The sequence below is a fragment of the Prionailurus viverrinus genome, chromosome B4 (assembly GCF_022837055.1).
Source record: "Prionailurus viverrinus isolate Anna chromosome B4, UM_Priviv_1.0, whole genome shotgun sequence".
Lineage (NCBI taxonomy): Eukaryota > Metazoa > Chordata > Mammalia > Carnivora > Felidae > Prionailurus > Prionailurus viverrinus.
The window spans coordinates 2,384,946-2,407,436 of record NC_062567.1 but is presented as its reverse complement, the minus strand read 5'-3'; the positions used below and the strand labels follow the sequence as shown (position 1 = coordinate 2,407,436).

At 43.5% G+C, this 22,491-nt stretch overlaps 1 protein-coding gene across 3 annotated transcripts in view; it reads right to left on the bottom strand.

The window, feature by feature from the left end:
- Window positions 1–2,401: 2,401 nt before the first annotated feature.
- Window positions 2,402–22,491, bottom strand: part of RBM17 (RNA binding motif protein 17) — a 28,317-nt gene continuing 8,227 nt past the window's right edge. For 2 of the 3 annotated variants that reach the window (XM_047868238.1, XM_047868239.1), the window contains exons 3-12: window positions 17,813–17,929; window positions 14,667–14,833; window positions 12,695–12,792; window positions 9,909–9,965; window positions 8,577–8,718; window positions 6,294–6,445; window positions 5,136–5,209; window positions 4,189–4,287; window positions 3,046–3,118; window positions 2,402–2,918 (exon numbers count right to left, since the gene is read on the bottom strand). In XM_047868238.1, the coding sequence (XP_047724194.1) occupies window positions 2,815–2,918; window positions 3,046–3,118; window positions 4,189–4,287; window positions 5,136–5,209; window positions 6,294–6,445; window positions 8,577–8,718; window positions 9,909–9,965; window positions 12,695–12,792; window positions 14,667–14,833; window positions 17,813–17,929 (1,083 nt within the window). In that variant the 3' untranslated portion in view covers window positions 2,402–2,814. The remainder of the gene's footprint in view (window positions 2,919–3,045; window positions 3,119–4,188; window positions 4,288–5,135; window positions 5,210–6,293; window positions 6,446–8,576; window positions 8,719–9,908; window positions 9,966–12,694; window positions 12,793–14,666; window positions 14,834–17,812; window positions 17,930–22,491) is intronic. The other variant, XM_047868240.1, reaches the window with a different exon arrangement.

Below are 22,491 nucleotides of genomic sequence, written 5' to 3'. Positions count from 1 at the left end.
GCAATTCCAGATACCGACTTATCGGTCAGGTGTTCTTAGTTGCGAATGGGAGAACACACTCTGGCTTAAGAAAAGGAATTCACACAAAAACACAACCAGGCAGCAAACAAGAATCTCCAGACTGGCCCTAGTCACACTTGGGAGGTTCAAACAGAGCAGAGCACTGACAGACCACACCTCAAAACTGCTCCGAAGCTTGCCTGCCACACAACTGGCCCCACAACACACGCCACTACAACATGACGTCTCTGCCCCCGCTGACCCACAGGCTGGCCAGCACCGTGCCTGCCCTCGCCAGTGCGAGCATGGCCTCCGAGTTGGCACCGGTCATGGGAAGACCAGGGCTGGGCCCCTGCCTTAGCTGCAAGACAGGCCAGGAAAGCAAGCGTCTTCACCTTAGGGAGGGAGGTGGATGGGCCTGCACACCCCAGGTGGGCCAGGAGTGACAAGCGTCTATTACACTGAACCCTCCTAGTTACACTATAGCTTCACGGATATAATTTATGTCAACATTTTTATGCTGAAGTTCATATTGGACATTAATTTAAATTTCTCAAGCCCTATCTTGCAGAATTAGAAGATCAGAAATTCATTTCCAATAACGTACTAAACGATTAATGCAGTCATGGATAATTTAACAAGTAATAATCGGAGAGAAGTACTTACTAAGATGTGCCCATGCTAATAAAAATCAAAGTAGTGTAAGGCACCTGCATTTCTCGCATCGTTGATCATGAGAACATTGGAAAAAGCCACCTCGATGCAAACAAACCATTCTGTTATAAAGCAGAACAATAGTGCAGGTATTAGAGGCATTCTGGAACTTCTACTTTAAGAACATCAGAGATTATACAAATTTAGCTGTCATAATAAATACCGATAGTCTCAACTTAAAAATTTTTGACTTTATAATAGTGCAAAAGTGATACACATTCAGCTGAAATTGTACTTGGAATTTTGAATGTGAACGTGGGTCTTGTCCCAGGTTAGTGACGTGCGGTTAGACGCCCTCTGGGATGCTGGGCGGTGAGCCACCGCCCCCAGGCAGCCAGTGTTCACGAGGGCAGACAGATCCACCGACAACCATTGTGCCCATCGATTTCAGGTCAGTCCTCAGTACATGGCAGGAGACAGTCAACACCTTGTTATCAGATAGGCTTTGTGCGAGATCATTTTGCCCGCCTGGAGGCTGACGGGAGTGTCGTGGGCACGTTCAGTAGGCCTGGCTAGGCTATGTAAATTCGGTGTATTAAATGGATCTTCAACTTATGGCGCGTTTATTGGCATATAACCCATTCCAAGCACATTTAGGTACCTATAGGCCCATAGTTAGTATCCCGTCCAGGTGTTCAGGTCCACAGGTAGACCCGTTCAAGTCTCAGGGCTGCTGTTGATTTTTATTTCTACAAAATATTCAATTATATAATTCCTTTATATTCTTTGACCCAACTTTATAGAATACGTATGCTTTTATCACAGAAACCAAGTCTCAATTCAGTTTTACTCAGTAAAATGATACCACAAAAGAGAATATGTTATTTTTTTATTTATGTTAAATAAAAACATGAGAAAATCCTTTTTTAAAAAGGGTGAGAATATTCCTTATGTCTCCAAACCATGGATGCAAAGAACTGTTGAGTGCTTTCTTCCCCCGAGAAGGGTCACAACACACTTCCACGTGGTAATCACCTGGAGACAGCACAGGTACACGCCCCCACCAACTGCCGCTGCAGAAAGGTCACATGCAGTATTTGGGCAAGCAAGGAACAGAACACAGGCACAGTATATTCTGGAAACACTTCCTGCTCTGGCAATGAACCTCAGTACCACGTATTATTAGCTGCTTTCTTTTTTGTGGTCCCGCTACATCTTTAACCCACTTAATACCACCACACTCCGATGGCACAACTTTTCACAATTCTAGAATTCCATCCATTGGCAGTACAGTTTAAGTGGCCTATGAGGCTGCATTTTATAAATATAAAAATTACGTGAGAACTAATACTATTGCGAATTTTGCCAGTAGAAACGTGGCCCCTAAGGAGCCACCGTTTCCAAAATATAACTGGACACACATTTACAATGCACCTGTGAATTCTGGAATCAACATGTCGAGTCTGACCTGCACGGAGACCAGACAAGAGTCTCTGAAGACCACTGCTGGATCCACGGTTTCTGCGCCCACCTACCCCCACACTCGCCGCAGATCCCACAGTATAACTTCACCGGAAACGGTTTGTCCAACGATCACGGCAGCCTGGCAATGCTTCCACCTTGGCTCCCGTCACAGAGCTCTCCATGACTGGAGTCAGTAAGAACTTCTCTGTTAGAGAAAGCAAACGTTTCCACCTTTGGCAGACTGCCAAGATGACACTTTATTATAGAATTTATGAAGCTACAGTTTAGGAACTTGCAGGTTTTATTAAAATGAATCAAAAAAGAAAGAAAAGGGTAACAATACAACCCCATATCCCAAAACGTTCTAGATATTTTTAGTGCAAGAAATGCTGTCTCACTGAAGCACTTGAGAATTATCATGAAATCCTAGCAAAAAAACGTAATCACCTTAGAAGTGGTAAAAAGAGAAACAACCAGAGAGGCACACAGATTGTGTTTTTTTTTTTAAAGGATTTTTATACTATATTTAAAAAACCACAAAATAAAAAAGGGATCAATCAACATATATCTCAGAAGTCCTTCCAAGAGTCTCTGTACCCAGCAGCCACACAGGCTGGCTGTCGCCTGTTTCTTCTCCGCTCAGCCGGCAGCTCATGTAAGGGCCATCGAAGATAACTCGTGCTGTAGTTCTTAAAATCAAACTTGTTCCGCCAAATCCAAGACCCTGAACTTATCCAAATTGTAGAAACATGCTTTTACCACCCGTCCACCAAAATACCTCCCATTCAGATCAACAACAGCTAAAAGACAAACAGAAAGACAGTCCGTTAATACAGGTATCCTGAGACACCACAAGAACATGTTTTCATTTGAAGGATTAAGATCACAAATTTGTTTTTGTTCTTTACAGTGGGCTATACAACTTACCTTTAATTGCTGATTCAACCCTCTCAAATTCTAAAAATATTCGTACTGCTTCATCATCAGGGGCACCAGGAATCTGGAAAAGAAATGAAAGTATGATTAAGTAAAGTTATCAAGAGATACAGTTGTATATAAGTTTTCTTCCTTAACTGATCTTTGCCAGAGTTAAGTGTTGCAATTACCATCTTAAATGGAGAAGTCAAGTACCAAGGAAATAAGTATGATTTGTTCATCACCAAAATCCGTCCAATGTCTCCTTATGAGAGGCACCTTGGCAAGTGCAGAAAACACACAGCTAACTAAGCCGGGCAGTCGTTGACCCTGAAGAGGTCCTATGCCGGCTGACGCCTACACAAATCATCAAGCAGTCAACAAACACAACGCGACCCAGAAGACCCAACGCGACCCAGCAGTGAGAGCAGAAACAGACGAACAGATCCCTACTCTAAGTGCCTCTCACGTCGGCTAAATTCCTGTCGGACTCTCCGAGCCCCGCATAACATGGCCCCGCTCCACCTGGGGAAGCAGCACCACCCCCCCCCCCCCCCCCCCCGTTAGTTCCCAGCACCGCCAACCAGCCGGTCCACGCTGGAACCTTCTCAAGCTCAGCCCACACTGATGTCATTCATAAAGCTTGCTCTTATGTTTTGGGATCGAATCCCTTTCTCGACTCCTGTGTTCACAGTGACTACTCCAGAGTCCAGCAACTGAATGTTCTCGATTTTTACACGGGCTTGTTTTGTTGTTTCTTCAACTGAACATATCACTGAGTGGGGAACAGGTTTCCTGTCTCCCAAATGTATGTGGGAGGCACTAAATACACACTTGCCAAATGAATGAAACCAAAGGCATGTCCAACTAACTGAACTACGGAGCACACAGCAATCTGTAATCACCAAACTAAACCTCAATCATAAAATGAAACATCTTATTTCTTCACCAAATAAAATTTGAAGCCCTTCTTATCTTTATGGTTAAAATGGTTATAGCCAAGTAAAAGAAGTGCACCTAACCAACATCTGTCACCTTCGGGAGTAACAACACGGTATGTTTCTCACTGCACATCTGGTCTCTATTTAGAGGCAGAAAATATTTGATGATCTATCAGTTGTAACTTGGGTTATAAACATCAAAAAACCCTCTTACTTCAAATATCACACATTTCCCAACTTTGCCATATTTTTCACACTCTTCCTTGGTTTCAGCTTCCAAGTCTTCATCTACCTCTCCCGCACCAACCATGTTCTATAAACAAAAACAAATAAATTCAGGCATCAAGTATAATTTACAAATATACAAATGAGATGAACAAGTAAGTTTCTTTCATGATGGCAAATGTTCTCAACCCCAAATGACACAATGAAAATGTTCACCCTTGTAGTACCCAAAGTTGGTACTTCTTACAAAAATAAAAACATGTATTTATGGTTTTTTTAAACACATTGAATGAAAGCAAATTACAAGCTCATGGCACTTAACAGAGTACAGATGTACACTCTGACTCTGTTTACTCATTTAACTGAAAAATAGTTCTTGGAGCTTATGTCCTATTTTGACTGTTAAGTTGAAAAAGAGTGCCCTACTTGGACAGATGCCCAAGTTAAACATGGCTTACCCACCAATGAGGCAAAAAGAAGTTTTTCAGGTGTGAATAATGAGCATAAGTACATGAATGCATTCATGTTGTAAGAATAACAGGAGAAATAAATACAGCTTTTGAGAAATACGAAATGGAAACACATACTCCCACACACATTAAGCTTCAGTCACAAGAGCACCTATATAAGCAGAATACATACATTAAGCTGAACTTCTAACAATTTCAAATATTTTAGAGCAATTGCTCACTGCAGTCTTAAACACTGTATCTAGCAATAAATAAATAAATAAATAAATAAATAATCATGAAAAAGGAATTTAAAACCTCAGTTTTAGATGGAGTCTATCCAGAAGGATCATTGCAAAAAAATTATTTTCAGTTTTCTTAAACTGTCACTCTATCAGTAGGGTTGAAGGTGTGCAAAGATAGATCAGGGTGGATGACACACAAAAATCAAGGTAGGAAAACAGGTTTCTTCAATGCTGCTTCTTACCCGTAGGAGGACCACTTTGGTAGGACACTTAAGTATTTCAGTTAATGGATTGGAATCCGACTTCTTGGATGCGTCTGTAGCAAAACATTTAAGATGTAAGCGTGTTAAAGCACTGAGTCCGAGTTACGATGACTAATTTCAAGAGTACTTCTCACTATTTATGTCCTCGGAGTCATCTAGAAGCATTTATGCAATCAGTGTCTGAGCAAAAATGCAGCCTTATCTGTGATGAGAATCTCTGTTTCGCTTTGGTCTAAGCTTTTACTGCAATTCCTACAAGTTTTTGGCTTCCTTAATTACCTGCAACTTTTGTTAGCTCACCTCCTCAGTTCAGGCAGCTGCACAGAGCACTCGGACCACAGCCCTCACAGGTGAGAGGACTGGCAAGGGCAGTGTGGCCAAAGGTCAGCGGCCCGATGGAACAAGCAGTCTGTCAGCCGGCTGACGAATGCCACACACCCCACCGATCAGGGCGACTGCGGGGTTGGGCACGGGCCTGTTAGGCTGACTGGCTGCCAGAAAAGGCATCTTCTTTCTTGAGGAAAGGGAGCTAAACTAAGATACTCAAAATAAACTCGATTCTGCTTAAAATGCAAAGATGATTGGTTCATTCCAATGTGCCCTCAGCACAGAACAGACTGTAATAATCAAATGAAAATAAGACACCGACTAGACATCATCTACCAACAGACTGAAATGACATTAGATCTCACAGAGCAATCAATCTGTAAGAAAATTAGAAATCGCACTTACAATGAAAGAGCAGGAAAAAGAAAAAAAACAGAGAACTCTTTCAGGATGGAAATCACCGATATAATCATTGACATACTGTATATGACTCAGTCTTTCATGCTCTAAAAACCTATGATTTTAACCAATTTAACAAGGTCTTCGCCTGATAGAAATAGGCATGAAACCATTTCTTTGAGTGTTTATTTTCTGCCAGAATCTCTCTCACCTTTTCTCCCACGGACCTTCCTACCGCTAGTTTTGTTCTGAACAAATAAAGATGAGCCCCCAGGGTCTCCGTCTACACAACACCAAACTGGGATGCAGCACAATCAGAAAGTCTCCTTTCCGGCGAGGACCAGTCCTGTCACACAGGACCACACGCCCGCCGCTCCCACCCTGGAGGCCCCTCTCGTGGAGGAGACCCACCTTTCTCTGTGGCGTCGCCCACAATGATCTTGCCTCCTCGCTTGCTGGTCTTCTCCACCGACAGTGCGGTGCTCAGCCCTTGCTCGTGCTTGCCGAGACCCTGGCCTTCCCGGAAGCCGTACTTCTGCATGATTTTATGTGCTACCGTGCCACTGGGAGGAAGGAAAAGAGAAGACTGAGTCACCTGCTATAGCACAAACTGATTTTATATCACAGCCATCGCCTCCTAAAAAGAGAAAAGTGTACATTCCACATGGCTTTGACGTGGCCACCTGTAACTACCGACAGGCCATTCAGTGGAAGCTGTGAGATGTTCAGACTGAAAGACACGGAAAAACTAGTGCTGAAATCCTGAACATCCTGAGATTATCTATGAGGTAAGGGAAACACCTGTTTCCTGCGATATTCTCCCAGCATCCCTATTAGAAAACACTAGATGTCTCATGTGCTTCAGACTCTGCATTGCTACACAGTTTATGGCCATGGTTTAGTTAAAAGTGTGCCTGTCAAAAGACAAGGACAAATTTCCCACGACGACGGCGACCACATTTTTCTAAATAGTACAACGGAGTTTCCAATGACAGTCCATAAATGAAAGACCTCTTAGAGATCATCCACTCAGCAGATGAGAACATAAAGACTCTGAGGCTCATACTGGCCGACCAGCTTAAGGCTGGTGAGGAGCAAAGCAAGACACTGAGTCCAGAAATTCTCTCGTCGGTGTTAATGGTGAAGTCAAACTGGAACCTACAGTTCTCGAGTCCCGGGCCGGAGCTCGCTCTCTCTAGTACTCTGCTTTCACACTGCACTTGGAGGTACCTCAGGGGGTCTCGAGGAGGTCCCCCCAGCGACCTCTGCTATTCGGGGCTTGCATCACGACACTGTGTGCCAAGTAAGGGCGCACCTACATCGCCCCCCACAAATCCCATCTGAGCGAGCTGCTCGGAGCCGGAGGGAGGAAGGCTGACGAGCCGTGCCACGCTCTCCCTCCCCCGGGCACATGGTGAACACCTCACCCGCGCTCAAGGGGGAATTCAGCAAAAAGTCCACTTCTCTCACTAGCAGAATAAATCCCAGCTTCACGCGTGTCCCCCTCCAGCACACGCTCTGGGGCAGCCCGAAAGAGCCTCCCACACGAGTGGAGAAATGAACCATCTACACTGCCCTGTGCTCACTGAGCCCCGGAGAGGAGACCCCCGTGACCAAAGAGCTGCACTGTAAACTGTATCTGTCTCCAATTTCATAGCCATCGATTAGACCACAGAACACGGCACCAGTCAAGGAGATGGATCCCTCAATCAGAAACTGAAAAGTCTCATGCGGGGCATGAACCGCAGCCTCTCCGCCACCTGCCAGTCACCTCTCCACAGGCTCAGAATCAAAGCGCACGCGCGCAGGTGAGGTCATACGGGGGGGATGACCACCGTCACAGCTGCCGTCCCTTCCAAAACACACGACAAGGCCTTAGTGGAGGGCTGCCTCACGTGACCGTTCCTCACAGGAGACACCGGGCGAACAACATGCCTGCTAAGCCCAGGGTGGGTTAAAAAACAAATCCAGGGGCACCTGGGTGGCTTAGTCGGTTAAGCCTCCGATTTCGACTCAGGTCATGATCTCACAGTTTGTGGGTTTGACTCCTGCGTCGGGCTCTGTGCTGACAGCTGGGACCCTGGAGCCTGCTACGGATTCTGTGTCTCCCTCTCTCTCTGCCCCTCCCCCGCTCAGTCTCTCTCTCAGAAATAAACATTAAAAAAAAAAAAAAATCCACGCCCTCCTGAAAGTCAACCTTAAAACTGAATATTATATGCCAGTAGACAAAGTTCTAATTATAGTTAGAATAAATGCTTTAAGCCAAAAGTATAGAACCACAACTTTCAAGCAAATGGTCGTTTTATCAAGAAAAAAATGCAATTCACCCTGTGGACACAGCAGAAGTCAACTCTAACGCACAGGAGCTATTCCGTTTGCAAATGTTCTGAAAACCAATGCAAATAACTATCAGAAGTGTCCCCACCTAGAGAATATGGCGTCCAGTATGGCAATCATCCAAAACCCACATGAGAGGGATTCGTGTGTGGTGTGAGACCCAACGGTGTCGTGCTGGGACGCCCTCCGCAGGACTCCAGCACGGACTCTGAAGAAGTACGCTATGTGACGTCTTCCCCAAACACCCGAGAGCCCTCGTCTTCCACCAAGAGCTGCACCTACTGAAAGCGTGGACGCATTCACCCTGAGTCTTGTCCTTCCCACACCTGCTGGGACAAGAGCACTTGGAACTGTTACCCCATGTTGGCAAGGAAGGAATTGCCAGGTCCGGTCGGAGATCTGGGTCTGTCTTGTTCCTCGTATACCGGGGGAGGGATAGCAGCTTTGGAAGACTGGGAGCGAGGTCTTGAGTCCTCTTCGTAAGGGAAATCTCGGGGTACTATTGAATAAAAATAAAGCAGGTTTACCAAAATGACACCAAAAAATTCTGAAGTGCACTTACGTAGATCAGTTACCTATAAGAAGTAAGAAAAGCCAAATCACTCTCTAGTCGCTACATGACTCTTCAAAATCAGAGGTAGAAAACGATTTTCCCGATTCCAGCTTTGCTCCTTTTGTTTTTACCTCCTCAAAGGCCTTTTTTACATCCTACTGAAACGTCATTCAGCCTTTAACGTGCTCTTAAGTGACAATTTGTGTCTGAAACTTTAAGATTTTCTGTATGTTCCAGGTAGACCCACTTGAGCTTTCTCTAATTCCCATAGCGTTTTGTGTACCTGTCTTAAGCCTCTAATCAGTATTACCACCTCGTTAACCTAGCAAATAATAAATGTCTTTGAGATTTGAGCCTATACATCAGACCAGTGATTTTCTGATCCTACTTACACGTAAGAACCAACAAGGAAGCTTTGAAAAGATCTAGACGCTTGGGCCCCACTCCCGGAGACTAGTTTCAAGTAGGGCTTATGGTCTGTCAGGTATTTTCACATAAAAGATGTTCAACAACATTTTCTGAATTCTCTTCTTTAAAAAAATAACATAGTGTATTAAAAAGCACTAGGATGACTGTATTTTCTTGGGATGGTTTAGGTCCGGTCCAACCCAGTGGGCAGGAACGTGATCTAGATGCCGTATCAAAGTCCAATTCCAACCCAAATATTCTAGAACAGAGCACCAGGAGCAAAAATAGTGAGTGGGCATGTTCTGGCAATCTAAGTAAATATGCACAACATGTGTAAGGAAACAGAAAATAATTGCAGAAAAATCTAATTAAGGAAGGCACTGCCACCTTGTGGAAGGTCACGAATTTACCGGCCTCTAAACCACAGAGTATGGAAACTATAGACTGAGCTACATGTATTTTAACCTAACCCCAAGTATGAAACGTGAAGAGAAAACATAACAAATTACTTAAAAGGAGAGCAAAGCATCTCGCTGCACAGAACGCAAGCCTTGGCCCGGCATGAAAGCGCGAGGCAGGAGCAGAAGGGCGGGCGGAGGAGCCAGAGGACGGGTTTCCAGGCCACTTCCCCTGACACTCCGAATACCCGGCCGACTCAAGCTAAGACTCCCCCTGATGGGGCCCGAGGCCGGGATCGGAATAAGAGAGGGCAAGAAACGGATACGTACACTCTTTGTCCTTCTCTACAAGAGAAGTGGGTGGTGCAATGGCCGCTCCGCCCATACCTGCAAGACACGAACCCACTGGTTAAACGAGGGGAGCACCACAGACGCCCGGCTCGCGACACGCCACGCGCTGTCCTGCGCTCCTTCTGCAGGGGAGGGAAGAAGGACATCTAGGACCAAAAAATCACCTGGGCGAAACCCGGACAGACAAAATCATCTTTTTCACAGCAGGCAATCGAGAACGCTAAAATGCAGTTAACGAATGAATTTTAAGGTGAAGGACACGGCCCAGAGAACTAGCAGTTACTTACAAAACAGAAACACAGCTCTACCGAGAGTCTGGTGCCACGAGGCATTTTCACACGTTACCTCATTTAGGTTCAACCAACCGCGGAAGGAGGAATCACTGCTTCCACTTGGCAGATGAGAAAAGGGTCAGAGGAGTTAACGGGCAGAGACAGAACACCCAGCTCCCGCGGCGCCGACACTCCCCCACAACGCGGCCCCGTGCCCTCCAGGGTGCCAACCACTGGGGCCAGACACCTACTTGGAAATGTGGGCACTTGGCCATTCCCGCTCCTGTGTCCCGGACAATGACGGACACGACGAACCAAAAACAGACTCTGTATGCTCTCCAGCAACCAGAGAGAGAACACGAACGGAAGACATAAGGAATTTTCATTCGCTATAAGCCCTAATAGATGTGTTACAATTTAATTGCCAATGAAATGATCAAAACAGTAAAACGAGAATTAAAAACTGATTACAAAACACGTTGCACCAGCATGTAATGTTTCACAAAAGAAATTCCTCTATGGCTACTGTACATGCGTCACAATTAACATGTCTGGGCTACACAAAATACTCCTGGAGAAACACGAACCTGAATAAAACTTTGTCATTTCTTCTGAAACACCCATTATCTTTTTTTTTTTTTTTTTTAATCTCATCACCAAGACCTAAGTGATTACTGAGTGATTCTGAAAAAACCAGCTGTGAGTTCAGTATAAAAAATTCAGGGTGATTACTGGAAATCTGTTATTAATCTGGTTAAAACATGAACGTCAATCTGTTAAAAGCAGTGTGAAGAGTGGATATGACGCCAGCATTTTCCTAATACTAGATTGTATAGCTCTTGTTAATGTTCAAAAAATAGTGTCCTTAACACAGAAGTACAGCTCCTTATCTGACGGCAGCCAATGTGTAAGCTGGAAAGATGAGACCGATAAATATTCAACCTATACGCTGATTCTAAACAAGTTTAACGAAAACCAAATATTCGTTACTGAGTCAGGTCATGGATATGGAACGTTTACCACAATGCCTGACGTACAGGGCATACACAGATGTTAACTCTACCCCCACTAGAAAAACAACGCAGTGCCTGACAGTGTTGGGCACGCAGTTACTTGTTTTAAACTGAGGTGTAACTGACACGGGACATCACGGGACTGCCTTGGCACCTGTGCGCTCTGTGAAGTGACCGCCACGGTGAGTCTACTTCACATCCATCACACGGTTACATGTGCTTTCTCGTAAGGAGGACTTCAGATCTACTCTCTCAGCAACTCTAAAATACGCAATATAACTTTACTAACCGCAGCTATGTGGCGCATGGCAGCCCCAGGACTTCTTTATAACTGGAAGTCCATATCTTTTGACCCTTTCATCCATTTCGCTCCCCCACCCAACTACCCATCTGCTCTCTATGAACTTGGATTTTCGTTGTTGCCTAGTAAACATCCCATAAATACATTTAATTCATATCTGCATTGAAAGATTAAGAATTCTAAATTACAGACTTGTTCCTTTCCAACTCCATTAGTGTTTTAAAGTTTGAATTAAACCCTAAAGTAACCTTAGCTGTACACTGGGGAAGACCACGCTTGCCAAACTTCTGGTCATAAAACTGAGTTCATGCACAGGGAAAAATACTGCGGCTTTGTGATAACAGTATTCTCAGGTCTCATGTTAAAGATGACCATATCATAACGGAGGTTTCGGGCAAATGAAGATCTTGCATACGGTGAACAGTGGACCTGTTATATAAGGACTCATTCCCTCCGTGCCTGATTCCTCACCTTTAAAATGGGGATAATCGAGCTGCGTGATGTAAAGCAGATAACCTATGAAAGTGCTTACAAGAGTACCTAGTGTTTGGCAGACAAGTAGAAGATTTAAATTTCTCGCTTAAAAAAAAAAAATCTCAACTTGTCAACCAAACTAATCAACCAAACCAAGGAAATGCCAGCAATCACAACATGACGAAGCACCCTATTCTCTCAAGAATGAACCCTACTCATCGAGCGATCACTCAGAATGCAGCAGTAACACAAGTGCAAATCTGCTTGTGAAACCTCAGCCACGGAAGGGGCCTCACAAAGTACCTGGTTCGAATTCTTGTCTCCCTGCTCTCCATACGACACTGAAAGAAACCCATGTCCAGGGAAGCTACGGGACTTCCTCAAATTCATGCATGTTAGTTGCAAACGTTCTGGAAACCAGCGCCTGGACTCTGTCTGGTGCTTCGCAGACGTGCTGCAGGTGAGGACGCCATGTGTATACTGGAGGTGTGGCCCAAGCACCCCACCAACAAATGTCGGGAGGCAACCGAGAAGCTCACAGGAGAACATATGTGAAAACAGGATGCAGGTTAAAACTGTTATGAAAACACGGTTGCTCGGATTCCAGAGAGAAACTTACCCAAATCAACGTCAATTCAACTATCAAACTGAACACGAAAAGCAAACAATTTTACCAAGTTTGAAACAGAACATTTCATGACTCACTTCTTTTCCTCCTCTCTCGCTCATAATCTTCGTCTTCATCAGAATCTGGATCTGGTCGCCTCGAAAACCCACTAGCTTCATGTCTGTCCTTACGCCTCCTGCGACAACAAAGGAACCAAATATTCATCACAGATAAACCAATGTATTTTTCAGTTTTTAAAAATACCCTTGTCTATTTTGAGAGGGCGCATGTGCATGCACAAGCGGGGTAGGGGCAGGAAGAGAGGGAGAGAGAATCCCAAGCAGCCTCCACGCTGCCAGCACAAAGCCCAGTGTGGGGCCCCATCTCATGAACTGTGAGAACACGACCTGAGCTGAAGTCAAGAAAGGATCTGAGCCACCCAGGCGCCCCCAGACAAACCAGTTTAGAGACAGGGAGCCCAAGGATGTCACCCTGACTTGCTGTTGTCTAGAAAATATTCAAATCCTCTCTTCCCCACTGAACTATTAGTTTGGGGGAGGGGAGCACATGTACAAATAACTGCTTCAAGACTAAAGTAGCAAAAGTGAAGTGAGAAAAATCAAAAGATAAATTGAACAAATTTAACAGGCACACGAATACAATAAGCAGGAAGGAAAAAGTTTCCTTGATGTTTACCTCTTTCACTTTTAAAGCATTATCAACATAGATAATACTTTAAGAATTTGGATTCTCTAGAACATACTTTCACTTCATGAAATGATTCAATAAATACTGAGAAAAAGTATATTAATCATATATGACTATTGAATAATCAACATTGAGTATTTTCAAAACAAGAAATACAAATAGGGGTGCCTGGGTGGCTCGGTCGGTGAGGCATCTAACTTCAGCTCAGGTCACGATCTCACAGTTCATGAGTTCGAGCCCCATGTTGTTGTCTGTGCTGACAGCTCAGAGCCTGGAGCCTGCTTTGGATTCTGTGTCTCCCTCTCTCTGCCTCTCCCCTACTTGCGTGCACACACGTGCGTGCGCTCTCTCTCTCTCTCTCTCAAATATAAACATTAAAAAAAAAAAAGAAACACAAATAAATCTTTTACCCATACCTTTACAAAATATAAATAAAAGATGTCATAATTACATCTGGCTCAAAATTAGTTAAAGTTAAGAGTAACATTTTAAGTATTTTATTTTTTAAAGCAAGCTCTACTACCAAAGGTGGGGCTTGAACTCATGACCCTGAGATCAAGAGTCGCAAAATCTACTTACCAAGCCCAGTCACATGCCCCAAACATTTCAAGTATTTTAAATGGTTAAGATCCTAGTACCGTCTTAGCACAGGAAAAAAACTCTATTATTCAACATCAGGCTTTTAAGTTACTTTTCTAACAACTCACACAAAATGTAGACTTCAAGTTTTCTGCATATAGACAGGAAATTTTCTCTAGCGTTTGTTCACAACAACTACAGGCATACCTCGCAGATACTGTGGGTTTGGTTCCAGACCACCGCAATAAAGCAAATATTGCAACAAAGGGAACCAAAAGATGTTTTTGGTTTCCCAGTGCATAGAAAAAGTTACGTTCACGCTACATTGTGGCTATTAAGCATACAACAGCATTATGCCTAAAAAGAAAATGTACGTATCTTAATTAAAAATACCTTATTGCTAAAAAATGTTAACCATCCTCTGAGCTTCCAGTGAGTCATAGTCACTGATCACAGATATAATAATGAAGAAGCCTGAAAGCCTGGGAGAATTACCAAGAACACAGAGACATGAGAGCAGATGCTGTGAGAAAAATGGTGTGATGGACTCGCTCGACACAGAGCTGCCATAAAAACCTCTAATCTGTAAAAAAAACAAAAAACAAAAACCAAAAAAACCACACTGCATCTGCCACCGTATGCCTGGACAAATTCTGACAAACAAATGGATTCTTTCTGATGACTGCTCAGACCAACCATGAAAACTAGCACTAGGGTTCATTCATTCGAATCCCAATCAATATTTCAAATGTAAAATATCCTCGAATCCAAACAAAGCCTTACTTTTCTCTCTCTTCTATTTCTTTTTGTCTTTCCAGCTCCCGCTGTCTCTGCCGTTCTTCTCTTTGGCGCTTTACCACTTTCTCGTAATCATTAGGAAACATAGGATCATATTCATCAGCTAAAGGAATCAAAACTTCTCCTGCAGAAAATCCACTGGGAACAGGATCCTGAGGAAGGTAAAAATGCCAAACTATGCATCATCCTCTTGTTTTAGAATTTCACACGCAGAATTAAGGTCAAAAAACATGAGCATCAGAGGGGCTTTGCCGACCACCCATCTGCCTCGTTTGTTTTAGTGACGAGGAAACAGGTGCCCAAGGAGGGTTAGTGAGTTGGTGCAGCCGCAGGCCTAGCTGTGTAGCAGCAGAGAAGAGGCTCACCTCTCAGTTTACTACCAACTCCAGAACGACCTATGGTGTTTTCCTGGAATTCCTAGACAAGCTGCGCCACCTACAATTTCAGGCAATAGATTTGACTATTTATAATACACAATGAATACTCCTGTCTTAGAACGCCTCTACGAAAACCTGAAGAAAACGATCCGTGGATAACAATCATTCATGTGGTCAATTAATAAACTAACTTTAGATTCTGTACCATGGAAACATGCTATACTGAGACTTCACAAAAAAGGCAGAAAGCATCCTCTTAGGCTTTCTGAAACCCCCTGGAATACACAACCCTTCCCAGTAGGCTGCGCGCCAGGAACCGGGTCTGGCACAGGTGGATGGCATGACCCACCGCATCATTAGTTCTTTTAAGGTCCGCTAAGACCAGGGTCCGATGGTAAACACTTTGCATTTCTCATCTGTACATTTAGAAACTGGGGCTACCCTTTGAGAAAAAAGAGGCAGCCTTAAAGAAATTCGAGAAACAAAAGGCGGCCAGCACACAGCTGACCTGGAGACACGTGAGGACAAACAGGGCTTCACCGGAGGCTGGCGGTCCTGATGTTCTGAGCGCTCTAGGCTCCCTAAGCACCGCACTGTCCTGTTAGCTGTCTGAGCTTAACTCTTCCTTAGTATCTGTAACAATCAGATGCCTTCACTGGTCTCCAGAGACCCCGAGCAAGCACAGGTGTCTCTGTGGCCCACTCCGCACCTCCTTCAGGAAGTACACTGCCCCACGCTAGCAAAGGCAGGACGCCTGTTTGTGAAACATATTTTGTATCCGAACACAAAACTGATGTGATACAGAGACTGTGTTTCACTATCAATGGATCTGAATCTCACAATTCCTGTATTACACCATTCAGTCTGATGTTCTGCATCATAAAACAAACATTTCAGTGCTTCCCTACAACGAAGAATCAGGAGACATTATGATCCATTGGATATAACAAGTCAGAAAAACAGGTATAATCAGCTCCCAGGCCTGATCACTGGAAAGTTTACACAAATCTATTTAAGGCAAAGTTCACAAAGGGTAGTTATGACTTGTATTCATATAAAAGACAGTTTAAAAACACAAAGGCATGTGCACAAGACTTCGTCTCAGTTATTATTGAGACCTGAGAGAAACCAACAATCAGCTACTCAACTTATAGAACATTATAACCACAAAGTTTTGGACAGAACAAATTGTCAACAACAAGGTTAATTCTTCGTCATTTCAAAATCTGAAAGCAAACTTTTCCTGTATAAATCCTGCTAAGTTGAACAAGGAGCCATCATTCTCTAAACGCTGTAAGAATAAAGCAGTCTGTTCCATTTTTAAAAATTAAAATGTTAATACCTTAATGCTGGGGAGGGTGGGAAAAACTAAAACACTCACATACTGTAGGTGACGTTGCAGACTCAATACACAGTAACAGAAGATAATGAACGACTTTATTAGATGTAGCGAGGAAAAATTAGGTGGATAATTTGTGAGCAAAAAATGTTAAATGACTAAGAATCTCCAGAAACACCTCCATGGGGGATAGTTTTCCTCCTTGACAGACTATCAGCCCGCAGGACCAACATCAGTTCTTCTGGCCAAGAAATCTCAGAACAAAGCAAATTAGGGGAGATTCCAACCCAAGACAGTTTTGACTGAAACTAAAGAAGAGAGGGGATGGGCAGCTGGGACTGTGTCAGCTTGATTTGGGTTCTAACAGGTGTGGGTGTGGGAGGTGGGCAGGAGCCTTGCTACGAAATAGCAATAATCACGTATTCTGTTTATTAACCTCTTTTGGTCATTCTTCATCAAACAATTTGTGTGCATGGTGCTGTTTAAACTACTGCAGTCATGCTACTGGACTGCCATCTGTAGGATAAATGTTAAAGAGCAGTTGGAATTTCTTTTTAAGTTTATTTATTGAGAGCGAGCGAGAGAGAGCGAGCAAACAGGGGAGGAGCAGAAAGAGAGGGAGACAGAGTCCTGAGCAGGCTCCACGCTTAGCATGGAGCCCAACATGGGGCTCAATCCTGTGACCATGAGATCATGACCTGAGCTGAAATCAAGAGACAGATACTCAACTGACTGAGCCACCCAGGCTCCCCAAGAGTGGGTGGAATTTCGACTACAGTTTACGCTGAATTCATTGACCTTTCGTTTTGTACAATTTGAACTATGACTCTGAATGATCCTTTTTCAGATCTTCCTCATCCTCACTAACCCATTTACAGAGGTGACCATATCTGGGTTTTTTTTGTTTCTAAGACTATATGAAATCACTGTGGTAATCAAAGGGTGGTAGATTTAGTCCTTTTCTCTATTTTAATCCACAGTAAAAAAAAAGCACTAACATTCCTCACGACAGCAGAAGTTAGAAACAACGCACGTATCCAGCATTACATAAGCTAAATAAACTACAGGACGCCCATCTGAGGAAACACGGGGAAGCCACAGAAATGATCATGTACTCCTACGCTTTCTAACACAGATGGACAGTCACAATATATAACATGAGAAAAGCACGTCAGGAGGCAGAGAATGGAAAGCTATTCTAAAACATAAAGTTTTTAACTTCTGGACGCTAGGACTGAAGTCACTTGGTTTTTTTCCTGCCTATCTCTGGTTTCTGGTTCTTCTATAATGTACTATCTTTTTTTCAGATCATGTTCACAGTTCAGTTGAAAACGATGCGGGCGAGCCTGTAAGGACCCCCAGAGGAGCCTGGGCTCTGAGGATGCAGACAGCAGGGGACAGGGGGGGCGGCTCACCTTCAGGCCAGCCGCCACGTGTGGGGGGGTGTCCACGATCTGCCGGTCGTCTGAAGAGCCACCACGCTTTAGGTCGATCACCGGGGCGAGGACAGTACTCTGTTTTGTTCTCTGGCTCTAAAATCATCGAAAAAGAAAAGAAGTGCACGGAAGCTTCAAATTAAAATTCATACTATTTATAACAAAGCTTTTCGGTCTCTGGAACAAACCTTTCAGATAGGAGAAAAACGATCTTAAAACAACAGCCTTTTAATTCAGTTATCACTATTACCATATACTTTCTGCAGTCTTTTTTTTAAAAACACAAATTCCATTTTCATAAAAGGTTTACGGTAAACTTGGTCTCTTATCTAAATCTGCACGTGAATTAATAGATGCAAAAAGCTCCACTGACCACAGGAGGGCAAATGTGTAACAGCACATCACACTCATGCCTCGTGTGACTCCCTCACAAGGAAAAGGTATGCTTTTATAGCCTGAGCAAAAGGAACTGTGGATTAGGGGTTTTTCCCTCCCAGTAGAACCTAAATCCTGCCTCTTTTATTATAAACCCATAGAAAAAAATCAAAATTTTTTTCAATGTTTATTTATTTTCAGTAGACAGAACACAAGCAGGAGAGAAGAGAGAGAGGGAGACACAGAATCCGAGGCAGGCACCAGGCTCTGAGCTGTCAGCACAGAGCCCAACGTGGGGCTCGATCCCACAGGCCATGAGATCATGAGCTGAGCCGAAGTTGGACGCTTAACCGAGTCTTGCTCAACTGAGTCACGCAGGCGCCCAGACAGAAAAAAAATTTTTAAAAGAGAACAATACTCACTCATGTATCATCAACCACTGTTACTATGTTACCATATTTTCTTTACCGTACACCTGTCTTTTGCGCTCAACCATCTGAAAGGAAGTTGGAGCTCCGCGACATTTCCCCTTAATCTCCTAAAATTATGGACATTCTCTTACACAAGCACAGTACTAACACCACACCGAAAAAAATCAACAATCTCCTGTATCATTGCCTATCCAATTCATATCCAGATTTTCCAAGCTGTCCCCTAAAATAACTTTTAAATAGGTGATTTTAGGAGCGCGTGGGTGGCTTAGTCAATTGAGCATCCAACTCATTTTTTTTAACGTTTATTTATTTTTGAGAGAGAGAGGGAGCGGGAGAGGGGCACAGAGGATCTGAAGCAGGCTCCGTGCCGACAGGAGAGAGCCTGAAGTGGGGCTCAAACTAACAAACAGGGAGATCATGACCTGAGCCAAAGTTGGACACTTAACCAACTGAACCACCCAGGCGCCCCAAGCATCCGAGTCTTGATTTCAATTCAGGTCATGATCCCAAGGTTGTGGTATCGAGCCCCGAGTAGGGCTCTCAGCTGAGCATGGAGCCTGCTTGAGATTCTCTCTCCCCCACTCACATGCTCTCTCGCCCTCCTCCTCTGTCCCTCTGCCCTGCTTGCTCGCTTGCTCTCTAATAAATAAAGAGCTGATTTTATCCTGAATCAGGATCAGACCTGGTTCAGAATAAATTTTTTTTTTTTTAATTTTTTTTTTCAACGTATATTTATTTTTGGGACAGAGAGAGACAGAGCATGAACGGGAGAGGGGCAGAGAGAGGGAGACACAGAATCTGAAACAGGCTCCAGGCTCTGAGCCATCAGCCCAGAGCCCGACGCGGGGCTCGAACTCACAGACCGCGAGATCGCGACCTGGCTGAAGTCAGACACTTAACCGACTGCGCCACCCAGGCGCCCCCAGAATAAATTTTTAATCTCTCAATTTAGAACAGACTCCGTTCCCTGCTGTCGTCATCATCACAAGCAGCAGTGTCGTCTCCTCCTCTTTTTCCCGACACTCTGGTAAAATGCTGCACATTCTGGATGCGTCTGAGAACTTCCTGGTGCTCTACACTTCTCTCTGCCCTGTAGCTCCTGACAGCGGAACACTTCACAGGTGAGGGGATGTGCCTCCCTGGCACCCGCCCTGCAGGCTGTCAGTGGTGATAACATCACACGGCCATGGTGGTGACCATCTGGTCCTGTGGTCACAAAGGTTTAATGCCCCCTTCGCAACTGAAAAGTGTTCTATGTTTTCAGTGTTATTACCACAAAAGGCTCAAAAGAAACCACCATCTCTCTTGAATTTAATGGTGCTTATCATCTTAAGCAAACAAATCTGATCGAATCATTAAATACACAATGCACTACGTGAATACCAAAGTTCAAAGGGCAACGGGGGAGATGACCAGAATCCTCTCTTTCCATTATTGTTTCCATTCAATGTGTGTTTTTCAAGTGGATTTATTTCATCTGTGGAGACACAGATGAAACCCCAGCCCCATCTTTCAGTTGTAGGTAACACCCTTAAAGATTTGGTTAGGCCAACCTAGTGCTGAGGAATTAATTAGCGAATTAAACCTAAGAGAAGTGAGTGAAGTGGTATCTTCACTTTCCTTCAAGAGCAACATACTACTAACTGTACACAGCAATCTCAAAAGATAATAGAAAGTTAGCAGAAACGATTCCACAGGCTACCGTTTATTTTGACCTCTCTTTTGAAAATCTTTCTGAAATCTCAGATTTCCTAGTACCTGAAATTACTGTATTGGAGAAGTAAAAACCTGATAAGCAGAAATTAAACAGACTGAGGCAGACAAGAGGATTTCCAAGAGTCTAGACTTCATCTCACTCTTTACTTTTAATGTGAGTAAAGTAAGGGTACAGAAAAATCAGTATGTGATGAATAAATGTCCTAATATATTTATTTTTTAATTTTTTAAATGTTTTTTATTTATTTTTGAGAGAGAGACAGAATGTGAGTGGGGGAAGGGCAGAGAGAGGGAGACACAGACTGTGAAGCAGGCTCCAGGCTCCGAGCTGTCAGCACAGAGCCCGATGTGGGGCTTGAACTCACAAACCATGAGATCACGACCTGAGCTGAAATCGGACACCCAACCGACTGAGCCACCCAAGCGCCCCCCCCACCCCCCTTTTTAATGTTTTTTGTTTTTTTTTTGAGACAGAGAGAGACAGAGCATGAGCAGGGGAGGGGCCGAGAGACAGGGAGACACAGAATCCAGGCTTCGAGCTGACGGCACAGAGCCCGACGTGGGGCTCAAACTCATGAACTGTGAGATCATGACCCGAGCTGAAGTCGGTCGCTGAACTGACTGAGCCACCCGGGCGCCCCTATATATTTATTTTTTTTAAGGATCTATTTTCTCAATAGTATTTTATATAAGCCAATTTTTAACCTGTAGTGTATAAATATGCACTGACTGGAAACAGAAAGTGACCCTGAAGTTACCCAGGGCAGGAAGAAACAAATTAGCTAGGATTTTTAAAATTTGGCTAAAAGTAATCCACAAAGCTGACACTATTACACTGGTAATTAAAGAATTAGCCCAGTTTTTAATCTGTATATTTTGACTTCTGCTCTTCTATTTTGTTACCTCTCACTGCCTAAGATTGTCCGCTAATTATGTCCATTTGAAGTCTAATTGAATTTATGTTTTGAAGTATGAGACCGCTCCTTAGAGCCAGAGCCATTGTACAAAAGGGACTATGAGGCCCTCAAGAATAATGCGTGAAACAGTTGTAGCGCTGGAAAATAAAATCTTATTTCTAGATCTTATGTGCAAAGCAAAAGTCGTATGAAACTCAGAGAGATTTAAAAACTTAACCAATTTAAAAAAATTTAAAGGAAAAACAAGACTTGTTTTGCTAATCTTCCTTTCTTGTAGAATGAAAGCTTGTTTTAAAAAACAAAATTCCGTCTCTCTAAAAATACTGGTATAAAGGGGCACCTGGGTGGCTCACTCAGTTAAGCGTCCGACTTCGGCTCAGGTCATGATCTCACGGTTCATGAGTTCAAGCCCCACGTTGGGCTCTGTGCTGACTGCTCAGAGCCTGGAGCCTGCTTCAGATTCTCTGTCTCCCTCTTTCTGCCCCTCATCCACTCTTGCTCTCTCTCTCTCTCTCTCTCTCTCTCTCTCAAAACTAAATAAACATTAAAGAAAATATATTGGCATAAAAATTTTAATCTGGTTTGATGAATCTGAAAAAGACAAAAACCCTGATCGATAGAACTGACAAAACAAATTAAGATTTTCAGACCATATTGCTTTACCTGTGGGTATCCTAATCCTAAACATCTTTTTACAATGCTGAGCAATCAAATGTAAGCACTTCCAATATAACTACCTATTGAATAGGCAGTAAAAGAAAAATAATTCCAACTTTAAAATAACATTTATTATGTAAAATTTCAAACACGAAATGAAAGAAAACAAACAGGAACGAGTCCCTAAGTGTCTAGGACAAGTTTCAACGGCTATGAGCTCGTGGGCAATTGTTTCGTGTGTGTCCATACCTCCTCTTCCCCATAATGGATTATTTTAAAGCAAATTCCTTAAGCTCAAACATTTTATTGGTAAATATTTCAACAGATCTCTAAGGCAGGTTTTCTTAACTTCTTTTGTCATTACTGCTTCCCCCTCAAGGCACCTTTTAATACATTTTTTCCTGCCCATACAATTTTCACCCCACAGGTATACTGTGTTTCTGTACTTTATGTGTATCTGTGCTCTGCACATAAAAAGAGCAAACTTTTTGTGCATTACGGCCATATTCGCCCATTTGGGGGACAGAACTTTCACTGGGTGATACACTCTACAATGTAA